The sequence below is a fragment of the Notothenia rossii genome (genome assembly GCF_949606895.1).
Source record: "Notothenia rossii genome assembly, chromosome: 6".
Classification (NCBI taxonomy): Eukaryota; Metazoa; Chordata; class Actinopteri; order Perciformes; family Nototheniidae; genus Notothenia; species Notothenia rossii.
This window is the reverse complement of record NC_136909.1, coordinates 55,800,946-55,817,605: the sequence shown is the minus strand read 5'-3', so window position 1 is coordinate 55,817,605 and position 16,660 is coordinate 55,800,946. Positions and strand designations below refer to the sequence as shown.

Below are 16,660 nucleotides of genomic sequence, written 5' to 3'. Positions count from 1 at the left end.
CATTCTGGATGAGCTGCAGAGGTCGGATGGCACATGCAGGTAGACCAGCCAGGAGGGAGTTGCAGTAGTCTAGGCGTGAGATGACGAGAGCCTGGACCAGAACCTGCGCTGATGTCTGGGTCAGGTGGGGACGTATCCTCCTGATGTTGTAAAGCGTGTATCTGCAGCAGCGGGTTGTAGCAGCAATGTTTGCAGTGAAGGACAGTTTGTTATCTAGGATCACACATTCAGTCTCATGCCTGGGCATCCAGTTTGATTTTAATGATGGTGTTTTAAAATGTTCCTGAAACATTTAGCCAAATAAAGAGTTCAAAAGACATGAAATGTACAATTCAATAAAAATCTAAAAAATACAAATACAAATAATAAATACAACTTTTTAATTGGTTCTGCCAGTAGACATGGGTCCACAGTACACATTATAAAAACAGAATGCAGGGCGTTCATGTGCAAGTGTTCAACCACTGGATGGAAGGGAATAAGACACACGAGTGAAATGTGGATGCAGTTCCAGAGAGGATGCACGCCTGGTTATAATCTATTGCTAAATGTTTTCCATTGACCTTGAGTTAAAATCATTTCATCATAACTACTCTTTCTAGGGTTAAGAATTCACTTGTATATATTTCCTATACATTCATATATCCGAGCTACAATCCAACCCTGGAAGCAAAGAGGTGCACCCAGAGTGCAGCCGCCATTTATTCAGCGTGTTGAGTGAGCACAGATTCAGTGAAGCTCCAGAGGAATACTTCCTCTCCTCAGTCAATACCATCCTGCTTTGCTGATCATGGCTCCTTCCTGACATTTGTCTTAGAGCAGGGGTTCTGAAAGTGCGGCCCGCGGGCCAATGGCGGCCCTCGGAAATGTTTCTGGCGGCCCGCGATAGTTAACCTGTTAAACCCCAAGTACAGTAAAATTATTGATGGTCCATCAATCCATTTTTGTGCAAAAAATCTGAGAAACTAAATGATAGCATTATGGTAGCCACCGGAGGCTAGCGCAGCTTCCGGTTCCTCTACGCGTCACTCTCACTCCTTATTTGGTAACCTGAATCTCGCAAATCTCGCGAGTTGCAGTTAAGCGGAAAATCTGTTGTAAGTTATCAGAAACGGGAGTTAGCTAGAGATTTTAGCTAGTCACTGTCTGTAGATAACCCAACTTTGTGTCCTCTGAGACTGAAGGAGATGTTGCATTGTTTTTGTTGCCTTCGTTGTAGTTTTATGTGTATTTTGGATTTAATTTAGGTTAACTTCCAGTTCCGTTTGCATGCTTTTATTTTGAAGGCGAGATAACGTGTTTGACAGGAAGTTGTGGTGGCATCGGAGACAACTTGACAGATAAAGTAGTGTCTGCTATGTAACGGCAGAGAAAGAGTGTGTGTGTTTGCGTGTGTGGTTAAGTATATGAACGCACACAAAAGTCCGGTTATACAATAATAAAACAACAAGCTGTCTCTCCCAACGTCCACACTCAGGCACACTGTTATTTCCACTGAATACCCCCAGCGCGAGCATCCCCAAACTCACTCCCTGATTGGATGCACGTCCCAAAGGCGGCAAAGTGTTCACGTGAACAGCGGAAACAACATTTGTTGGAAGTTTTCGTTGTGTAAGCGAGATGGAGGAGCCAGGGCCGTCGCGTAAAAAACGTTTTGTCAGTGAGGAGAAAAGGAAGTTCCAGGAGAAATGGAGCAACGCTTACTTCGTTTTACCTCAGGGGTCGGATAAAGTGATATGCCTCATCTGCAAGCAGGTGAATGCAATGCTCAAGGAGTATAACATAAAACGCCATTATGATACCAATCATAAAATGTAAGACAAGTTCATGGGCAAGGAGCGCAGAACTAAACTTGAACAACTTCAAAGAGGTTTAACTGCCCAGCAGTCAGTTTTCACAAATCTTGCAAAATCCGGTGAAGCTGTAACACAGGCTAGCTATGTGGTAGCTCACGAAATTGCCAGGCGGAGCAAGCCGTTCAGTGATGGAGAATTCGTGCGAGACTGCATTTTGAAAGTGGCTGACATTGTATGCCCTGAACAAAAGTCAAAGTTCCGTGACATAAGTTTATCGAATGACACAGTGACACGACGAATCGAAGATCTGGCCAATGATCTCAAAGAGCAATTGGGACTACGTGTGGAAGGCCTAGGCAAGGGGTCCTTTTCTATAGCACTGGATGAGAGTACAGACATTTCTGATACTGCACAACTGCTAATTTTCATTCGAACGGTCACGGAGGACTTTGAAATAGGCGAGGAACTGCTAAGCATGGAGAGTATCAAAGACAGAACAAGGGGAATCGACATTTGTGATGCTGTGTGTCGTAGTCTCGATGCATACAATGTGGAGCTGACATCCATGGTCGGTGTCACAACAGATGGAGCGCCAGCCATGGTCGGGAGAAAGGCGGGCGCTGTCTCTTTGCTCAGCGACAAAGTGGCCAATAACGGAGGTGAGAACCTAATCAAATATCACTGCATAATTCACCAAGAAGCCCTTGCTGCTCATACGCTTGAAATGAAACATGTCATGGACATTGTTGTCAAGACAGTGAATTTCATAAAGTCCAGAGGTCTGAATCACCGTCAATTCAAAACTTTTTTGGTGCAATCAGAGGCTGAATTTGGTGACGTCATATACTTCACTGCTGTCAGGTGGCTGAGCAGAGGTGCCACACTGAAGCGTTTTTTTAATTTGAGGAAAGAAATCGCTGAGTTCATGCAATCAAAAGGACAAGATCTGCCACAGTTAAGTGACACTGAATGGCTTTGTGACCTAGCGTTCCTTGTTGACCTGAACACCTTTCTCAGCGATCTCAATGTGAAGCTGCAGGGCCATGGGAAGCTCATTTCCACATTGTTTGAAAGCGTCAAAGCTTTCCAGCGAAAACTTCAACTAGTGCAGGGACAGCTCAGAGAGGGGGATCTAACCCATTTCCCCGCCTGCAAGGTGCTCGCAGGTGAATGTGACGTTTTACATCACCTGTGTTCAGACAAGAACCACAACCTCATGGAAAAACTCCAAGAGGAATTCCACCACCGCTTCTCGGACTTCAGTGACCACGAGAAGTCATTCAACCTATTCCAAGATCCCTTCACATGTGCACCCGAAGAAGAGCCTGCAGAAATGCAGTTCGAGCTCATCAACCTGCAGGAGAGCTCTGAGGCCAGAGCAGCATATCGAGAAAAGAATCTCATCGAGTTCTACAAAGGACTTTCCCCATCTACGTACCGTGCACTTCGCCAACATGCCATCAGAATGGCCTCTCTGTTCGGAAGCACATACATTTGTGAGAAAACCTTCTCCACCATGGCCATCAACAAATCCCAGCTGAGATCCAGGCTGACGGATGCCCATCTACATGCTGTCCTTCGTATAGCAACAACGGAGATGGAACCGGACATCAAAGGAATAGTAGCCAACAGACGACAGCACCATAAATCCCATTCAAAGTAGGAAAAGGTATGTTGATGACAGGCAATAATAGCCGATTTGTGTTACAAATACAACAACAATAATAATAACAATGATGATGATGAATACTGTGTTATTGTGGTCTTTGGTAAGCTTCTATTTTAAAAGTCTCTTTCTCTCCCTCCCCCCTCTCTGTCTCTCTGTATTTGTTTTGCAGAGACTATCCTGTGGTGCTTGAGTAGCTGGAATTGGTTCTGAAACAGGGCCCTGCTGATAAGACAGGAAATCCACAGCATATCACTAACTCCAGCGCAATACTCTCTGTGTGTGTGTGTGTGTGTGTGTGTGTGTGTGTGTGTGTGTGTGTGTGTGTGTGTGTGTGTGTGTGTGTGTGTGTGTGTGTGTGTGTGTGTGTGTGTGTGTGTGTGTGTGTGTGTGTGTGTGTGTGTGTGTGTGTGTGTGTGTGTGTGTGTGTGTGTGTGTGTGTGTGTGTGTGTGTGTGTGCGCAATAAAGAAAAGATTTGTTTGGGAATTTTGTGTTCCGTTTTTTCTTGGGCGGCCCTCAATCCAATATTGGGTACCTAAATTGGCCCTCCCTCATCAAAACTTTGAGAACCCCTGTCTTAGAGCCTCTGTAATAATTAAATTATTATACATCTGTCAAGACCCTCATGCGACACATCACAGAACTGTGTGTATCGATTTCTTCATGTGAACTGACCTGACACTCATCTCTTTCTGTTCCCCCACATGCACACTTCAACTTCTTCTAATGGCAACACCCCCACCCCCCCCCCCCCTCCCCTAAGTGATCAGCATGATGGCTGTTAACGTAGATCTAACATAAAACCCTCTGTAATGGGCGTGTGGGGGGGTACATCTGTTTTGTGCTCTGCTTAGCAGCCTGGTGATGTGGGAGGTGTGGGGCGGCAACATTTTATTGATGCAGTAGCTTTATTAAGGTGGGATCCTTCCTTCAGTAATCTATCACTTCCTGGTCCCACCCCTTTCAATTTGAACACATGCTCTGCTACCTGTTAACCTATGAGAGAATGTGATTTAATTCATTACAATGATTAAATATTCAGAAGCCCTTAAAGCTGACTACCAACCCTCCTCAAGACACATATGTTCTGCAAAGATAGGAAGTAATGCTCCTTGGTTTCAGTAAGCTAACAGAAAAGGTAAACTACAATTTGAATTCCTTTCGTCCAAAAATAATTCAATATATTTATTAGGTTTGATGCACAATCATCTGAGTATATGATTTGTAGAGCAGTCTAACAAATGAAAATGAAGGAGTTTCCCTTTCCTTTATCAACATGATCAGTAAAAATGTTCAGTTCATGCGTGAAGATATCTTTTTGTTATATTTTAAAGCCATTAGCAAAGGCTGCTGGGGCTTTGCTCGTCTTGTTAAGATGTAGACACGTTGTTCTGCCTGTTGCAGTGTGTTGCTCCACTGATGTATACCTTAGAGCCACATTAGGGTGGGTTTGACCTGTGAGAGTATTTGGTCAAGTCGAGCTTTAAAAAACAAAAAACAGCCGAAAAGCATCCTTGATAAAAATGTAACTAAATCTTCAGACATTTTGGTTAGATACATTATGTTGGTGTCCTTGCACCAGAGGACAGGACACAGACTACAGATGAGTAAGAGAGACACAAATAGAAAGATGGAGATAGGAGCGATCTGGGAAATGATTTAAAGTCCCAAACATAAAACACATCTGGGTTTGTTTTGGCCTCAGGTTAAATGTATGGATGTAAATATGTTACTGAAGCGTTTGCAGACTGTGATTTAAATCTAACTTTGAATCATTAAAATCAATTAAATCCCCATGAGTGTGTTTTCTGTGTACCTTGGTTGGCCTGCCGCAGGCTAGTGGTGGCAGCGTACACAATCTCAGCGGTCCTCTGGATGTCAGGCACCAGCAGAGTAAGACCCTCGGGCTCTGGGTCTGAGGTGTCCGTCTTCACCACACCTTTACCCTTATCTTTCTTTGACCTGAAACACACACACACACACACACACACACACACACACACACACACACACACACACACACACACACACACACACACACACACACACACACACACACACACACACACACACACACACACACACACTAATATTGGCTGCTGTTTGATAACTTGTATGTCATTTTGTATGCATTAATAAAAAGGTTGGTCGTTTTTCCTTAAGATTTCAAAAGACAGATTTTATACACATGTTTTGGTATAATGCTGAGTTTTTAGGTTCACTGATATGAGAAATGTTTCTCCTCTTTGACTTGTTATATGTACAGTTGTTACTGTGGGTAAACATCACAGACTGAACCTGAAAATACAATTTTACATAATCAAATCGGTCACTGATATATATGCAGGGAAAACCAGAATGGTGATTAATTGTCAGGTATTTAATTAATGAAATGGAAAAAAAACATCATTGTGTTGATTTACCAGAAAATATACTATATTATCCCAAATATTAGGGAAGTGTTCTTATTCCTGTTACTTGGATCCTTATTTTTGAAAATATAAAGGCCTGTTGTCTATATATCATTTACTAGCCATTCTTTAGCCTGTTTATAGAAGCAGTCTTTTGAATGAGGCAGATTTCATTATTTTGACACAACTAAGATAACGTATGACTTGAAGCTAAAAACAGCTAATCATATACAAGTTGTATACAGAGATGTAAAATGGACCCTAGAACAGCTTCGTCATTCTCTGCTGTCTCTCTGACTTATGAGGAATGGAGACATTCATACTCAGGCACTATTGGTATGTATTTATGCAGAGTATATGCATGTAAACTTGGTTCAATACGTATAAACCAAGCTTACATGAGCTTTGTGTGCTGGAGATGATGTGGTCCCATCTCTTATGTTAGGGATGTGTTTAAGATACAGCTCTTTATGCAAAGATCAGGCAATGTTTTTTCCCCAGAAAATTGAATTTTTATGGTGGGACTAACGACTTTTCCTGCAGTTATAGGGACACACAAAACGCTTCTGCACTTTTCCTGACCACTGCCAAAAGCAGCGGAGTTTCTAAATCTGATTGTGTCTTCCATGACTCAGGGTAAATTCATATACCCATGGAGAGAATTGGAGGAAAAGGTTAATAATAGAAGAGCCTGTTTGCCTGGAGAGTTGGGGTAATGGCTAAATCATAGTAGTATATTTCGCCCAAAATATAAAATACTTAAAAGTATGTGTAGGTATAGACCTGTGTGCTGTGTGTATTTTGACCATCTCACCTGAGACGATTGGTGTATGTGTCCACGCATGTCTTCATCTTGGCCAGCAGCATCCCTACAGAGGTCTGTCCCTCTGAGTGCTCTTCATCCTCGTCCTCCTCGTCCTGCCCGGGGTCTCCTGAGAGAGGCAGCAGCAGAGGGACCAGGGTGGTGCAGGTGGAGGTGGCCCTCAGCAGCTCCAGCAGCGCCCGATAGAGAGGCACATGACGAGCCATATCCAGGACTGCAGCGAGACCACAGGATACAGTGTGTGAGTGTTAGATGCTCCAAGAATAGGGCAACAAATGAACTGACTTTCTTTATTTCCCAATAAACAGATCTCTATTGCACTACAACAGTGATAGTATTGGTAAGCAAACATTGTCATGATCCAGGACCTTCATAATCAAACATCTTAGTCACAGTAGCTCAAAAACAATAATAAAAGTGAAAATGTGCCGGAGGGCAGGTAATATCCTAAGTGACCCCAAAATATACAGAGGGGGAGAAAGATTACTTTTAGTGAATTCAAAGCAACAAAAAAGACTGACTCATCTATAGCAATAAAGATCAGTGCTGCCACCGTTGGCCAGCTCTCATACTACAATAACATGTCTACTTTAAACAAATATTGAATAGCTAGAGACAGAAACAGAGAGCTAGAGAGAGCTATAAATAAATACATATATGTATATATACACACAAACTCCCTGGTCACTTTATTAGGTACACCTGTTCAACTGCTTGTCAATGCAAATATCTAATCTGGTCAAGACGACCTGGTGAACAGAGCATCAGAACGGGGAAGAAAGGAGATTTAAGTGACTTTGAACATGGCATGGTTGTTGGTGCCAGACGGGCTGTTCTGAGGCTGCAGCCACACGAGAACGGTAACGGTCGTATCCGCTACAGTTCTCTATCACATAGACCAGGGGTCTGCAACCTGCGGCTTTTTAAGCCCTCTGCTCTGGCTCCATTGAACTTAGACAAAAATAAGAAGGAAATAAAATACAAATATTTGTAGGGCTATTTATATGTTGTTGCATGGTTGAAAATGTTTCGTATGTTTCGTATTTTGAGGTGATACTGTGACACATAAATAAAAAAATTAACTGTTTTAATTAGGTCAACTAAAATATACCTCATATCCTGCTGCGGTCCCGCGCCAGCGCCTTTTCTTGCAGGCGAATAACCTGACCCCCGGCTCGATGAGCCTTTCTTTTTCAAAGAAAAGAAAAATATCGGAGGAACACAGGATTTAATTCTGGTTGTTAGATTTATATGCTTTCACAGCAACCGATGCTGGCTTACCGGTAGAGAAGTTGTCAAAGGTGCTGCAGCCTTTACGTATTGGAGGAAAAACACAGAAGAGGAAGACAGCTAACGATGTTCAATCAGTTAACTCTTTTTATGGTGCAGCTATATGTTTTATTTATTTTAAAGTAGACCTGTGTATTTTTTTTGTATTCTCCTTATACGAGTTCTTTGTTTATTATTAGAGTAAAGTTTTCTGTAATGTAATAAATAATACATCAGGCAGGGTATATGCAGGAATCCTTTAGTGAAATGTAAGACCTTTTAAGACCTTTTTTAAAAACCCTTTCCATACATTTTAAGACCTCATCGCCACTTTGAGTTTTAACCGGTTACACATTTACTATATACAGTATTGATTGTCCTCCCTCCTTATCTTCCAACCATTTGGACGCAGACTTGCATTTCCCCATAACGATGTTGTTTAACAACCGGCGTAAACTGACCTTTGCGCGCTATCAAGCAGTGAGCGTGCGATTTCCTGTTCAGATGACGTCAAATCCAACGGGATGCCATAAATAAACTACACAGAATCACACTACACACCTACGCAATGATTACATTCAGGCAGACAGTAGAATACAACCTCTTTGGACAATTGATATACTTATTGAAAACAAGCTACAAAATGTAATACCGTTTAATACTTTTTAACAGCCTTAATTTTCGCTAGGGATGGGTACCGAGAACCGGTACTAAGTCAATACCGGTACCTGATTGGACGGTATCGGTATACCGTTAAGCCGCTGGACAAACGGTGCTGCTATCGGTATATCTGTTACTTCTACTTCCTTAGTTTAACTTTAAACCATTCTGGTTGGTTGGGAACCCTCATCCCGTGTGATTTATCCGGTTTGAGACCCCTCTGATTGGCCACTGTAAATGCCACTCCTCATCTCTCTCAACAGCGCTCTTATTATTGTTGTGAGACTCCCGCAGGCATGGCGGACAGAGCGAAGCGATCGAAGGTCTGGATGGACTTTAAAAAAATGTAGTGGCGATAGTGCAAGGTGCAATCTATGTACTCAATTAGTTGCTTGTAAAGGGGGTAACACAAGCAACTTAATGAAGCATTTGCAAACGAGACACTCATTGAATCTTAAACGGTGCTAGCGATACTGCTAGTGCTAATAGTGCTAATAGTGCTAGCGGGCTTCAGCCGCGCCGAGTGTAAATGTGACCTGAGCGAAGGCTCGCAGGCAGGTTAGCTGCTGCGCACGGGTAATATGTTTTCTTTACCTGGGTGCAGTCTTGTCTTTTTTTAGTTTATTAACACCAAATTATTGAAAAGTATAGAAAAATACCGATACCGATAAGCAGTACCGGTACCGGTATCGATAAAATCCTAATGATACCCATCCCTAATTTTCGCTAAATGGATTTATCAATATTTATTACTTTTTAAATACAATATTTAAGACCCCGCAAACAAACTGTGTCCATGTGCTTACCTTGAAGTGTCAGCCCCTAATAAACAGCTCTTGTTCGGGGCTTGCAGACAGTTTTACATTTTTATTGAAATGACCCGCTATCCACTGTCGTCACTCAGCATCTGCACAACACTGACCTCCCAGAACTTCAACCTGATCGCAGATCCTTACACCGGTGTCTTTGGATGACACCTAGCATGGAATCCTAGTCCCTTTTAGTTACCTCGATGTAATTACTCTGTGCAACTCATCAGAATTCCTCCTCCTGCTGCTGCTCCGTTTCAATGTCACAGTTTTTTTCTACACTTTGGGGAATAAATGTCACTCTAATTAAAGAGAAAATAATAAAAAGAAAGGACACAAATATTTGTATATATTTGCGCTCATGTTTTGTTTTGTTCTTTAGCCATGCATGCAGTGTGTTTTAGCAATGGTCCCTGGAGGCTAATCCATCATTTAGATGTAAATGATAGTACTTTACCCCCGAATATAAACCTTTATCAAAGTCTCCTCATCTTATTTACAAATGATAAAACAGTGAACTATTTACAAGGCTTCCAAGGGGATACACATATATAGTTTCTAAAAGATATCACAAAACTATGCCAACAAACTGCCATGAATTGTTGTTATTAAGCTTATGATACAAATGATTGGTAATGGTTTACTATCTTTTTCCAACTATTTCAACAACCGCCTGGTACAACACTACAAAAAAAAGGTCATATGTACCAGAGGTCGCGTTAACCGAATATTTTCCGTCTATGGGGGATTCATTTTAACAATGACGGAAAAATCTGAAAGCAGTCCTTCATTTTGACAGATTAGAACAAACTCGGAACAGCGCCAAAGTTTCTCCGCAGCGAGGCTCCGGTGTTATGCTATGTTATGCATTCCCTCCAAAAAGGAAATGATACCGTTTCCAAACCTTGGCTTTACGCTGTGCGCGCTCTCCCCCCCCCTCGTCAGAGTTGTGTAAAGGCCGACCGGTAATTCTGGATTTTGTGGGAAATGTTACGATCCTGTCCGTCAAAATGACGGGAAGCAAAAAAGTCTAGCGCAACCTCTGATATGCACTGGCTTCTCATTTCCTGCCTCTGTAAATATAGTCATATTTCCATGAAATTAAAGAAACACCAATTTGGAGCCTGAACAGTGATTCAGAGCAAAGAGTAAAGAGGCTGAGACACATGAAAAGTGGAAACCCAAGGAGGCTGGACATCCATCACAGCTATGAGCGTCTTGGTGGTGCTGACCTGCAGTCATCGCAGTGCTTCCAACAGCCAGACTACATCTGGGCCTTCTGTCTGTGATATAGGGCCTTCTGGGGGCTGTACAGAGATGGGTGCTGCCAGTAGCCATGTTGGATGTTCAGGCTGAGTAAAAGTTAATGGAGGCCAGTAGACCTGAGTAGGAGTGCCTGCCATGAGTTAGCATGGCATATGAAAGGGCTTCTTGTAATAAAAGCTCTACTGTTGGACTTTAATCCCTCCCTGTAGCCCCACCTCGTGTCAAATCAATGGCTTGATGGTTTCAGGAAATCGTATTTGAAAATCAGGTTGTGAATCCTCCAGATTTACACACAATCATTGATTTCTATACATGGCCGTTCAAAACCCTGGAAATAGAACTGATAATCAACCACCGAAAATCCCTGGCATCAAATGCCAAACACAGATATTCTAATTAACACACAAACCCTGTTGCCCACTAACAACTCCAGTCTAGTGCCTTTTCTGCCCGCAGTCCCCAGTGAAGATGCAAAGATTCCTGTAATTATAGCTGACAGATTGATGGTTGGTATTTTACTGGGGGTGAAAGAAAATGAACTTGTTTAGAAATGGACACCTCTGTGATGTTAATTACTGAAGATAGTGCCACAGCAGGGTGAGGAAAAGAGAATTTTAGAGGCAACGCAATTGCTAACAAAGTCATTAGTAGCTGGCCATAAACATGAAACCAAATCAATTCTAATGTTGCTCTGTGTCTGCTAGATGTGTAATAGGCATTATATGTTTATAAGGATGTGTCAGGGCTGTGGGTTTGTCAGCTTGTTTTTCTTCTTCTCAAAAATAAATTGCACACCATCCAAATGTATATTCATTATTAAATTAACAATAGTGATTTGGTTGACAACTCAAGCACTCCTTTGTGCACCAGTCAATCCTCAAATAAAATACAGAGTTAAATCCTAGATCAAATGTACATTGGTGGGTCTTGAACATCATGTCTTGAGGGATTGTAATGACATGGTAAATGTCTGATTCCTTAAAGAGCCTGTGACACGAGTTTCCCCCATCATCCAAACCCATCAATTTGAGTAAATATTGTCCCCTTGAAAACAATTATTTTGGATATTTGTACTTTGATAACCATTAATCTGCGCTTCAATGTTGACCATTTTCTGGATCTTCTCGGGGATTCTTCAAGTCCCGCCAAATTATGTGTGACGTCATTGCGGGCACAGCGCTCCAGCTGCACCGTTCAGGATCCCAGCATCTGCATGTAAACGCACGATGGCGCACACAGCAGCAAGCTCAGACAGCGATGACAGTTTAATTTTGAACGTGTCTGAGAGCTCATATGAGGCTGAAGGATCGGTTTATGTTGCATCTGTTAGAAGTTTAGGAATTAGGTACGTCAATATGGGCGATAATACGGTCATGTAGCCAGTGGTGGACTGGGACTAAAACATTTCCGGGACTCTCGACCGGCCCACTTCGGTACTGCTAGTAAATTGTCAAAGCGGGGAGTGGGGGATGTGCTAGTGACTTATCCGACCGGCCCACTTCGGTACCGGCCCATCGGGATTCGTCCCGATGGCCAGTCCGCCATGCACTGCACCCAGCCCAGCCCACGTAAACTGTCAAGGGGGGGAGCCTCGCTGCGGGGAAACGGTGGACCTAGTGTCCCGATCGGAGTGGGAATAATAATAATAATAATAATCCGTGCATTTTATCCATTAATTTCCCTAACATTGTGGTAAAAAAACACGTTTAATCCATGTTGGTGTACTACAACTACAAAAAGCATCGGTTTGTTTTCTCATCAGGAAATGCAGACCGGCTCAAACAAACGATTTTTAAATCATCCTCCTCACGATCATTTAATGTATCATATGTTCGACGAATTGACATGAAAGCACTAATAAATGTAGTTTCATCCACTTGAATTTACAACTACAAAAATAATCTATTTGTTTTTATATTACATCCGACGGGAGGAAATTCAGGAGCTCTCACTACCGATTTTTAAATCCTAATTTAATCATCATCTTCACCATGATCATTTATGTTATGTTCGCCGAATTGACATGAAAGCACTGACAAATATGAATATACTGTAGTCAACTTCATTAAAACGTTATTAACGTGCCTAAACTCAGTAATTCACCATTTCTACGCATGACAACACACTTTGTCCGTGTTGGACTCTCTCGCCGCACAGTGAAGCGTTCCCGCATTGACGTCACTTCCTGCTTCCCCCAAAACTTCAAAATGAGTCGAAGGAATTTACCCGCGTTGTTCGAAATTATTGATATTTATCGGAACGGTATCGCATCTTCTTTTTTAAACTGACGGTTCGAGATAACTAGTAGCCCAATATTTCATTGCACAACAGTTGTTGGGAGGCTGTCACAGGCTCTTTAAATATTTCTCTTTTTTGATAATGCAAATAGAGCTGCTGTGATGCAAGAAAAATGTCAGACTTGACCTCACAATTAAGTATTATCGTAACGTAACTGTAGAGGCATGTTGATGTGTTGGTAGCAGTGGCAAACTGTCAGGGCCTTCAAGGTATTCAGAGAATACCCTGGAACACTCAGATAAAACAAACAAAAAATCGATTTAATTATATAAATAAAATGTATATAAAATGAATAAATGAGAATCGTATCTGTTGTTGATCTGTAATATTACAGTGTTACGTTGATTTGTTTGTCCTTCTCGGACCATGCACTTCAGTGGTTTTGTGTTAGAAAAGAAAGCAACCAATCAGATCTTGTTCTGGGTCTCTGGGTAGAATATCCTTCAACCAAGGTATTCTACATCCTTGATCGAATGCCCTGGCCGTTGCACTGAATGAGAGCGTACGTTTGGACTGACAGTTTGATCTACCAATCATATATTGATTTGTAGCCAATGGGCGTATTCTTTCAGAGTTTCCCTTGGTTCCAGAGTACTCTAGAAGGTTGCTAGTTAACTGGCTCGAGACAGAGGTGGCGGCGGGGGGTGTGTGTATCTACAGAAGGTCCAGCTGTGATAGACACGGTTCGCCACCGGTTGGTAGTAATATATCCAACCTACTGCTTCCATGGCAACCCACTGAGACAAAAGCTTATGACAGTCATTGATCTTCATAAAAGCCACATGCTCAACATACTTATTTGTTTACAGGGTTTACTGTAATGTTCAATACACACACAATACAAACTGTTGAAATATTGGGCTCTAAACCTGTAATGTGCAATATATGCACTGTTTTTGGCAATTGTACATTTAGCTACAAGCTGCTACTAATTTTGTAACCATGGATGAGTAATTATTGGTTATTATTTTGATTTCCAATGTGTGCTTTTTCTCTATTTTAACATGCTAGCTATTCAATTATTGCTCGCCTTTTATCTGCTATGTCACTTTTGCTGTAACGTTGTAAACGTCCCTGCTGCAGGACTAATACAATAATTGTGATTCTGATCAAAACAGTGATAGAAAACCATTTAGCAGGTTAACACTGGGTGTCCTGGGTGAGCAGCAGAGCGGTGGGGGGCTGGTAGCTGCTGCAGGATGGGTGTCCGATGGCTTCCCAAAGGGAGGGAGGCGTTAAGCATGCGCTCACACTGAGTGGGTGGCCAGCAGTCTGACTCAAGCTCTTGGCTCGACAGTGTCAGGTCTGCCTGCCCCTCAAGGGCAACAGAACAGAGAGACGGAGCCCAAACAGTAGGACTGTGACATGTCTCCGCCAACACAGTGTGCCTCAGTACAAACCGTGGATAATGTGCACCAAAGCTTAACTATGTGGAACCGCCAGAGAAAAGGTGGCCTGGAGCTCTGTGCCATTTTAAAAGGACAGAAGGAGCAGAGCTTTTAAGAGACTTTCATTTATTTTTTAGACTATAACACCTCCGATGTACAATATTACTTATGTGCAATATATATATATATATATATATATATATATATATATATATATATATATATATATATATATATATATATATATATATATATATATATATATATATATATCAGGGTTTCCGCTAGGATTTTTTCTCGCCGGTCAAATGTCCGAACAGAATTTAACTTTACCGGACAAATTTGAAACTTACTGGTCATGTTTCCATAATAATAAGAAGAATTGTGTAGCAGAGTTTCCGTTAGCAGGTAATTACCGGACTATGACCGGATATGCTGATGTTTAAAACTCAGTTAATGGGGCTCATTCTTATATTGCTTCAGTCTATAATCGTAACAGATCGAAAAATTCAGATTCATTTTTCAATAAATGATGCGCTTCCACAAACAACATAATTATTACATACAAAGAAACTACTTGTAGTAGATGAAGTACATTATTCAAAAGTTTAAATTAACTTTGAATAATAACACGGGAGAAGCGGAGCCTCTCTTTTCCTTTCTCCCTCTCTCTCCTGACAGCTCGTCAGTTTCTCATGCAGCGCGCTAAACAGTGGGCGGGGCTTCAGGTCAGACTCAGCAGCTGATCTGATCTCTGATCTCTCTCTCGCGTCCGGTTACACTTCACTCGCGTTTATGTCCATATCGATCAGATCCAGCTCTCCTGATTGGCATTTATAGAGAGCACAGATCAAACTATTAAGAGTGAATACCGGCCGATAATGACCGGCAGCCAATCGATCGGAGCATCGGACATTTTGACCGGCAGATTTTGAATTTACCGGTTTTTATTCAATTTTACCAGCTAAAAACCCGCAATTACCGGCTAACGGAAACCCCGATATATATATATCTCATTATTTGATCCCTTGCTGATTTTGTGAGTTTGACCAATTACAAAGAAATGAACAGTCTGTCATTTTAATGGTAGGTTTATTTTAACAGTGAGTGTAAGAATATCAAAAAGAAAATCTAGAAATTGACATTATATAAAAGATAAAAATGGATTTGCATTTAACTGCGGGAAATGCTACTTAATCGACAGCAAACCAATGTTTTGGCATCATGCACTAAGGTGGTCTCTTTGATAAGTTGCACTGACAATTTAATGAGTAACATGATCTTAGTTTCATTTCTTTCTCCATGTGTTTAGCTGTGTTGCAGCAACATTTAATTTAACAAATCTACTTTGGTCTGTAATTCAATATAGAAACTGTCTTCCTTGTCACACTTAAGGTTATCATGATGCGTTTGGGCCAGCACTTGACCATTTATGGCAGTTAATGGTTGCATTAAAAAAACAATATTAAAATAAACACAACGTAATAGTTATTCAATACATTTCCTATTAATCCATGGTGGTTACTACCTTTAATCTACTATATTCAGGCAGAACTGTTATCAAAAAGCACTGTCCTAAAAAGCTTAAGTTTACACATTTCTGAGATTTAAAGCAGCCTTGTAGCGGTCATGTGCCAAACTCATTGAAATGCAAGATACACCAGGGCTGAAATAAGATTCTATTGCAAAAACAAAGGGGATTACTGCACTGACAGCGGTCACAGTTCAATGAAGCATTCAAAGACACACTATTTACTCTGGGGCTTGATGGATTAGGGCTGTTGGTAACCATATTGTGCTGTCTGGTTGTCAAAAACGGACAATACAAAACACAAATACAAATAAAACTATTTGCCCACTGAGACAAAAGAGAGTAGTAAAGGTTGGTTGCTCTGCCATTATATTATATTAAATGGTACTGTGGCATATTTGGAACATTTTCCTCAATGTGTAAAAACGATATCTATTCAAGAAACATGTAAATTATTTAAGTCTTTTGTTTTTTTCTACTCCTGTCAATCAGTTATAAACAAAACTTGCTTTCACTCTACATTTTGAGGAATATTCTGGTGTCTATCAAGAAGCCTAATTTCCTTCCAGAATGAATACAGTTATGTTATATAAATCCTTACCACTACCTGGTGCCTATATAGTAGCAATGAGGTGGGGGTTTCTAGTTTGTTGGGATCCTTATTTTTGTTTCTTGCTTTGGACATCAGCAATGCAGCTAGCACTAATTGATCTACTCCTGTATGTGTTCATATACAATCGAC

At 41.3% G+C, this 16,660-nt stretch overlaps 2 protein-coding genes across 8 annotated transcripts in view; one reads left to right on the top strand and one right to left on the bottom strand.

Moving 5' to 3' along the window:
• birc6 (baculoviral IAP repeat containing 6) overlaps nucleotides 1-16,660 on the bottom strand; it is a 135,037-nt gene that overhangs the window by 27,468 nt on the left and 90,909 nt on the right. For all 7 annotated transcript variants that reach the window (XM_079690602.1, XM_079690605.1, XM_079690603.1 and 4 more), the window contains 2 exons: nucleotides 6,689-6,911; nucleotides 5,280-5,425 (listed from right to left, as the gene is read on the bottom strand). In XM_079690602.1, the coding sequence (XP_079546728.1) occupies nucleotides 5,280-5,425; nucleotides 6,689-6,911 (369 nt within the window). The remainder of the gene's footprint in view (nucleotides 1-5,279; nucleotides 5,426-6,688; nucleotides 6,912-16,660) is intronic.
• LOC307045102 (general transcription factor II-I repeat domain-containing protein 2A-like) lies at nucleotides 1,705-3,789 on the top strand. The gene is made up of 2 exons (XM_079690612.1): nucleotides 1,705-3,465; nucleotides 3,635-3,789. Exon 1 carries the CDS (start codon nucleotides 1,828-1,830, stop codon nucleotides 3,457-3,459), a length of 1,632 nt encoding a protein of 543 aa, XP_079546738.1. The 5' UTR covers nucleotides 1,705-1,827; the 3' UTR covers nucleotides 3,460-3,465; nucleotides 3,635-3,789.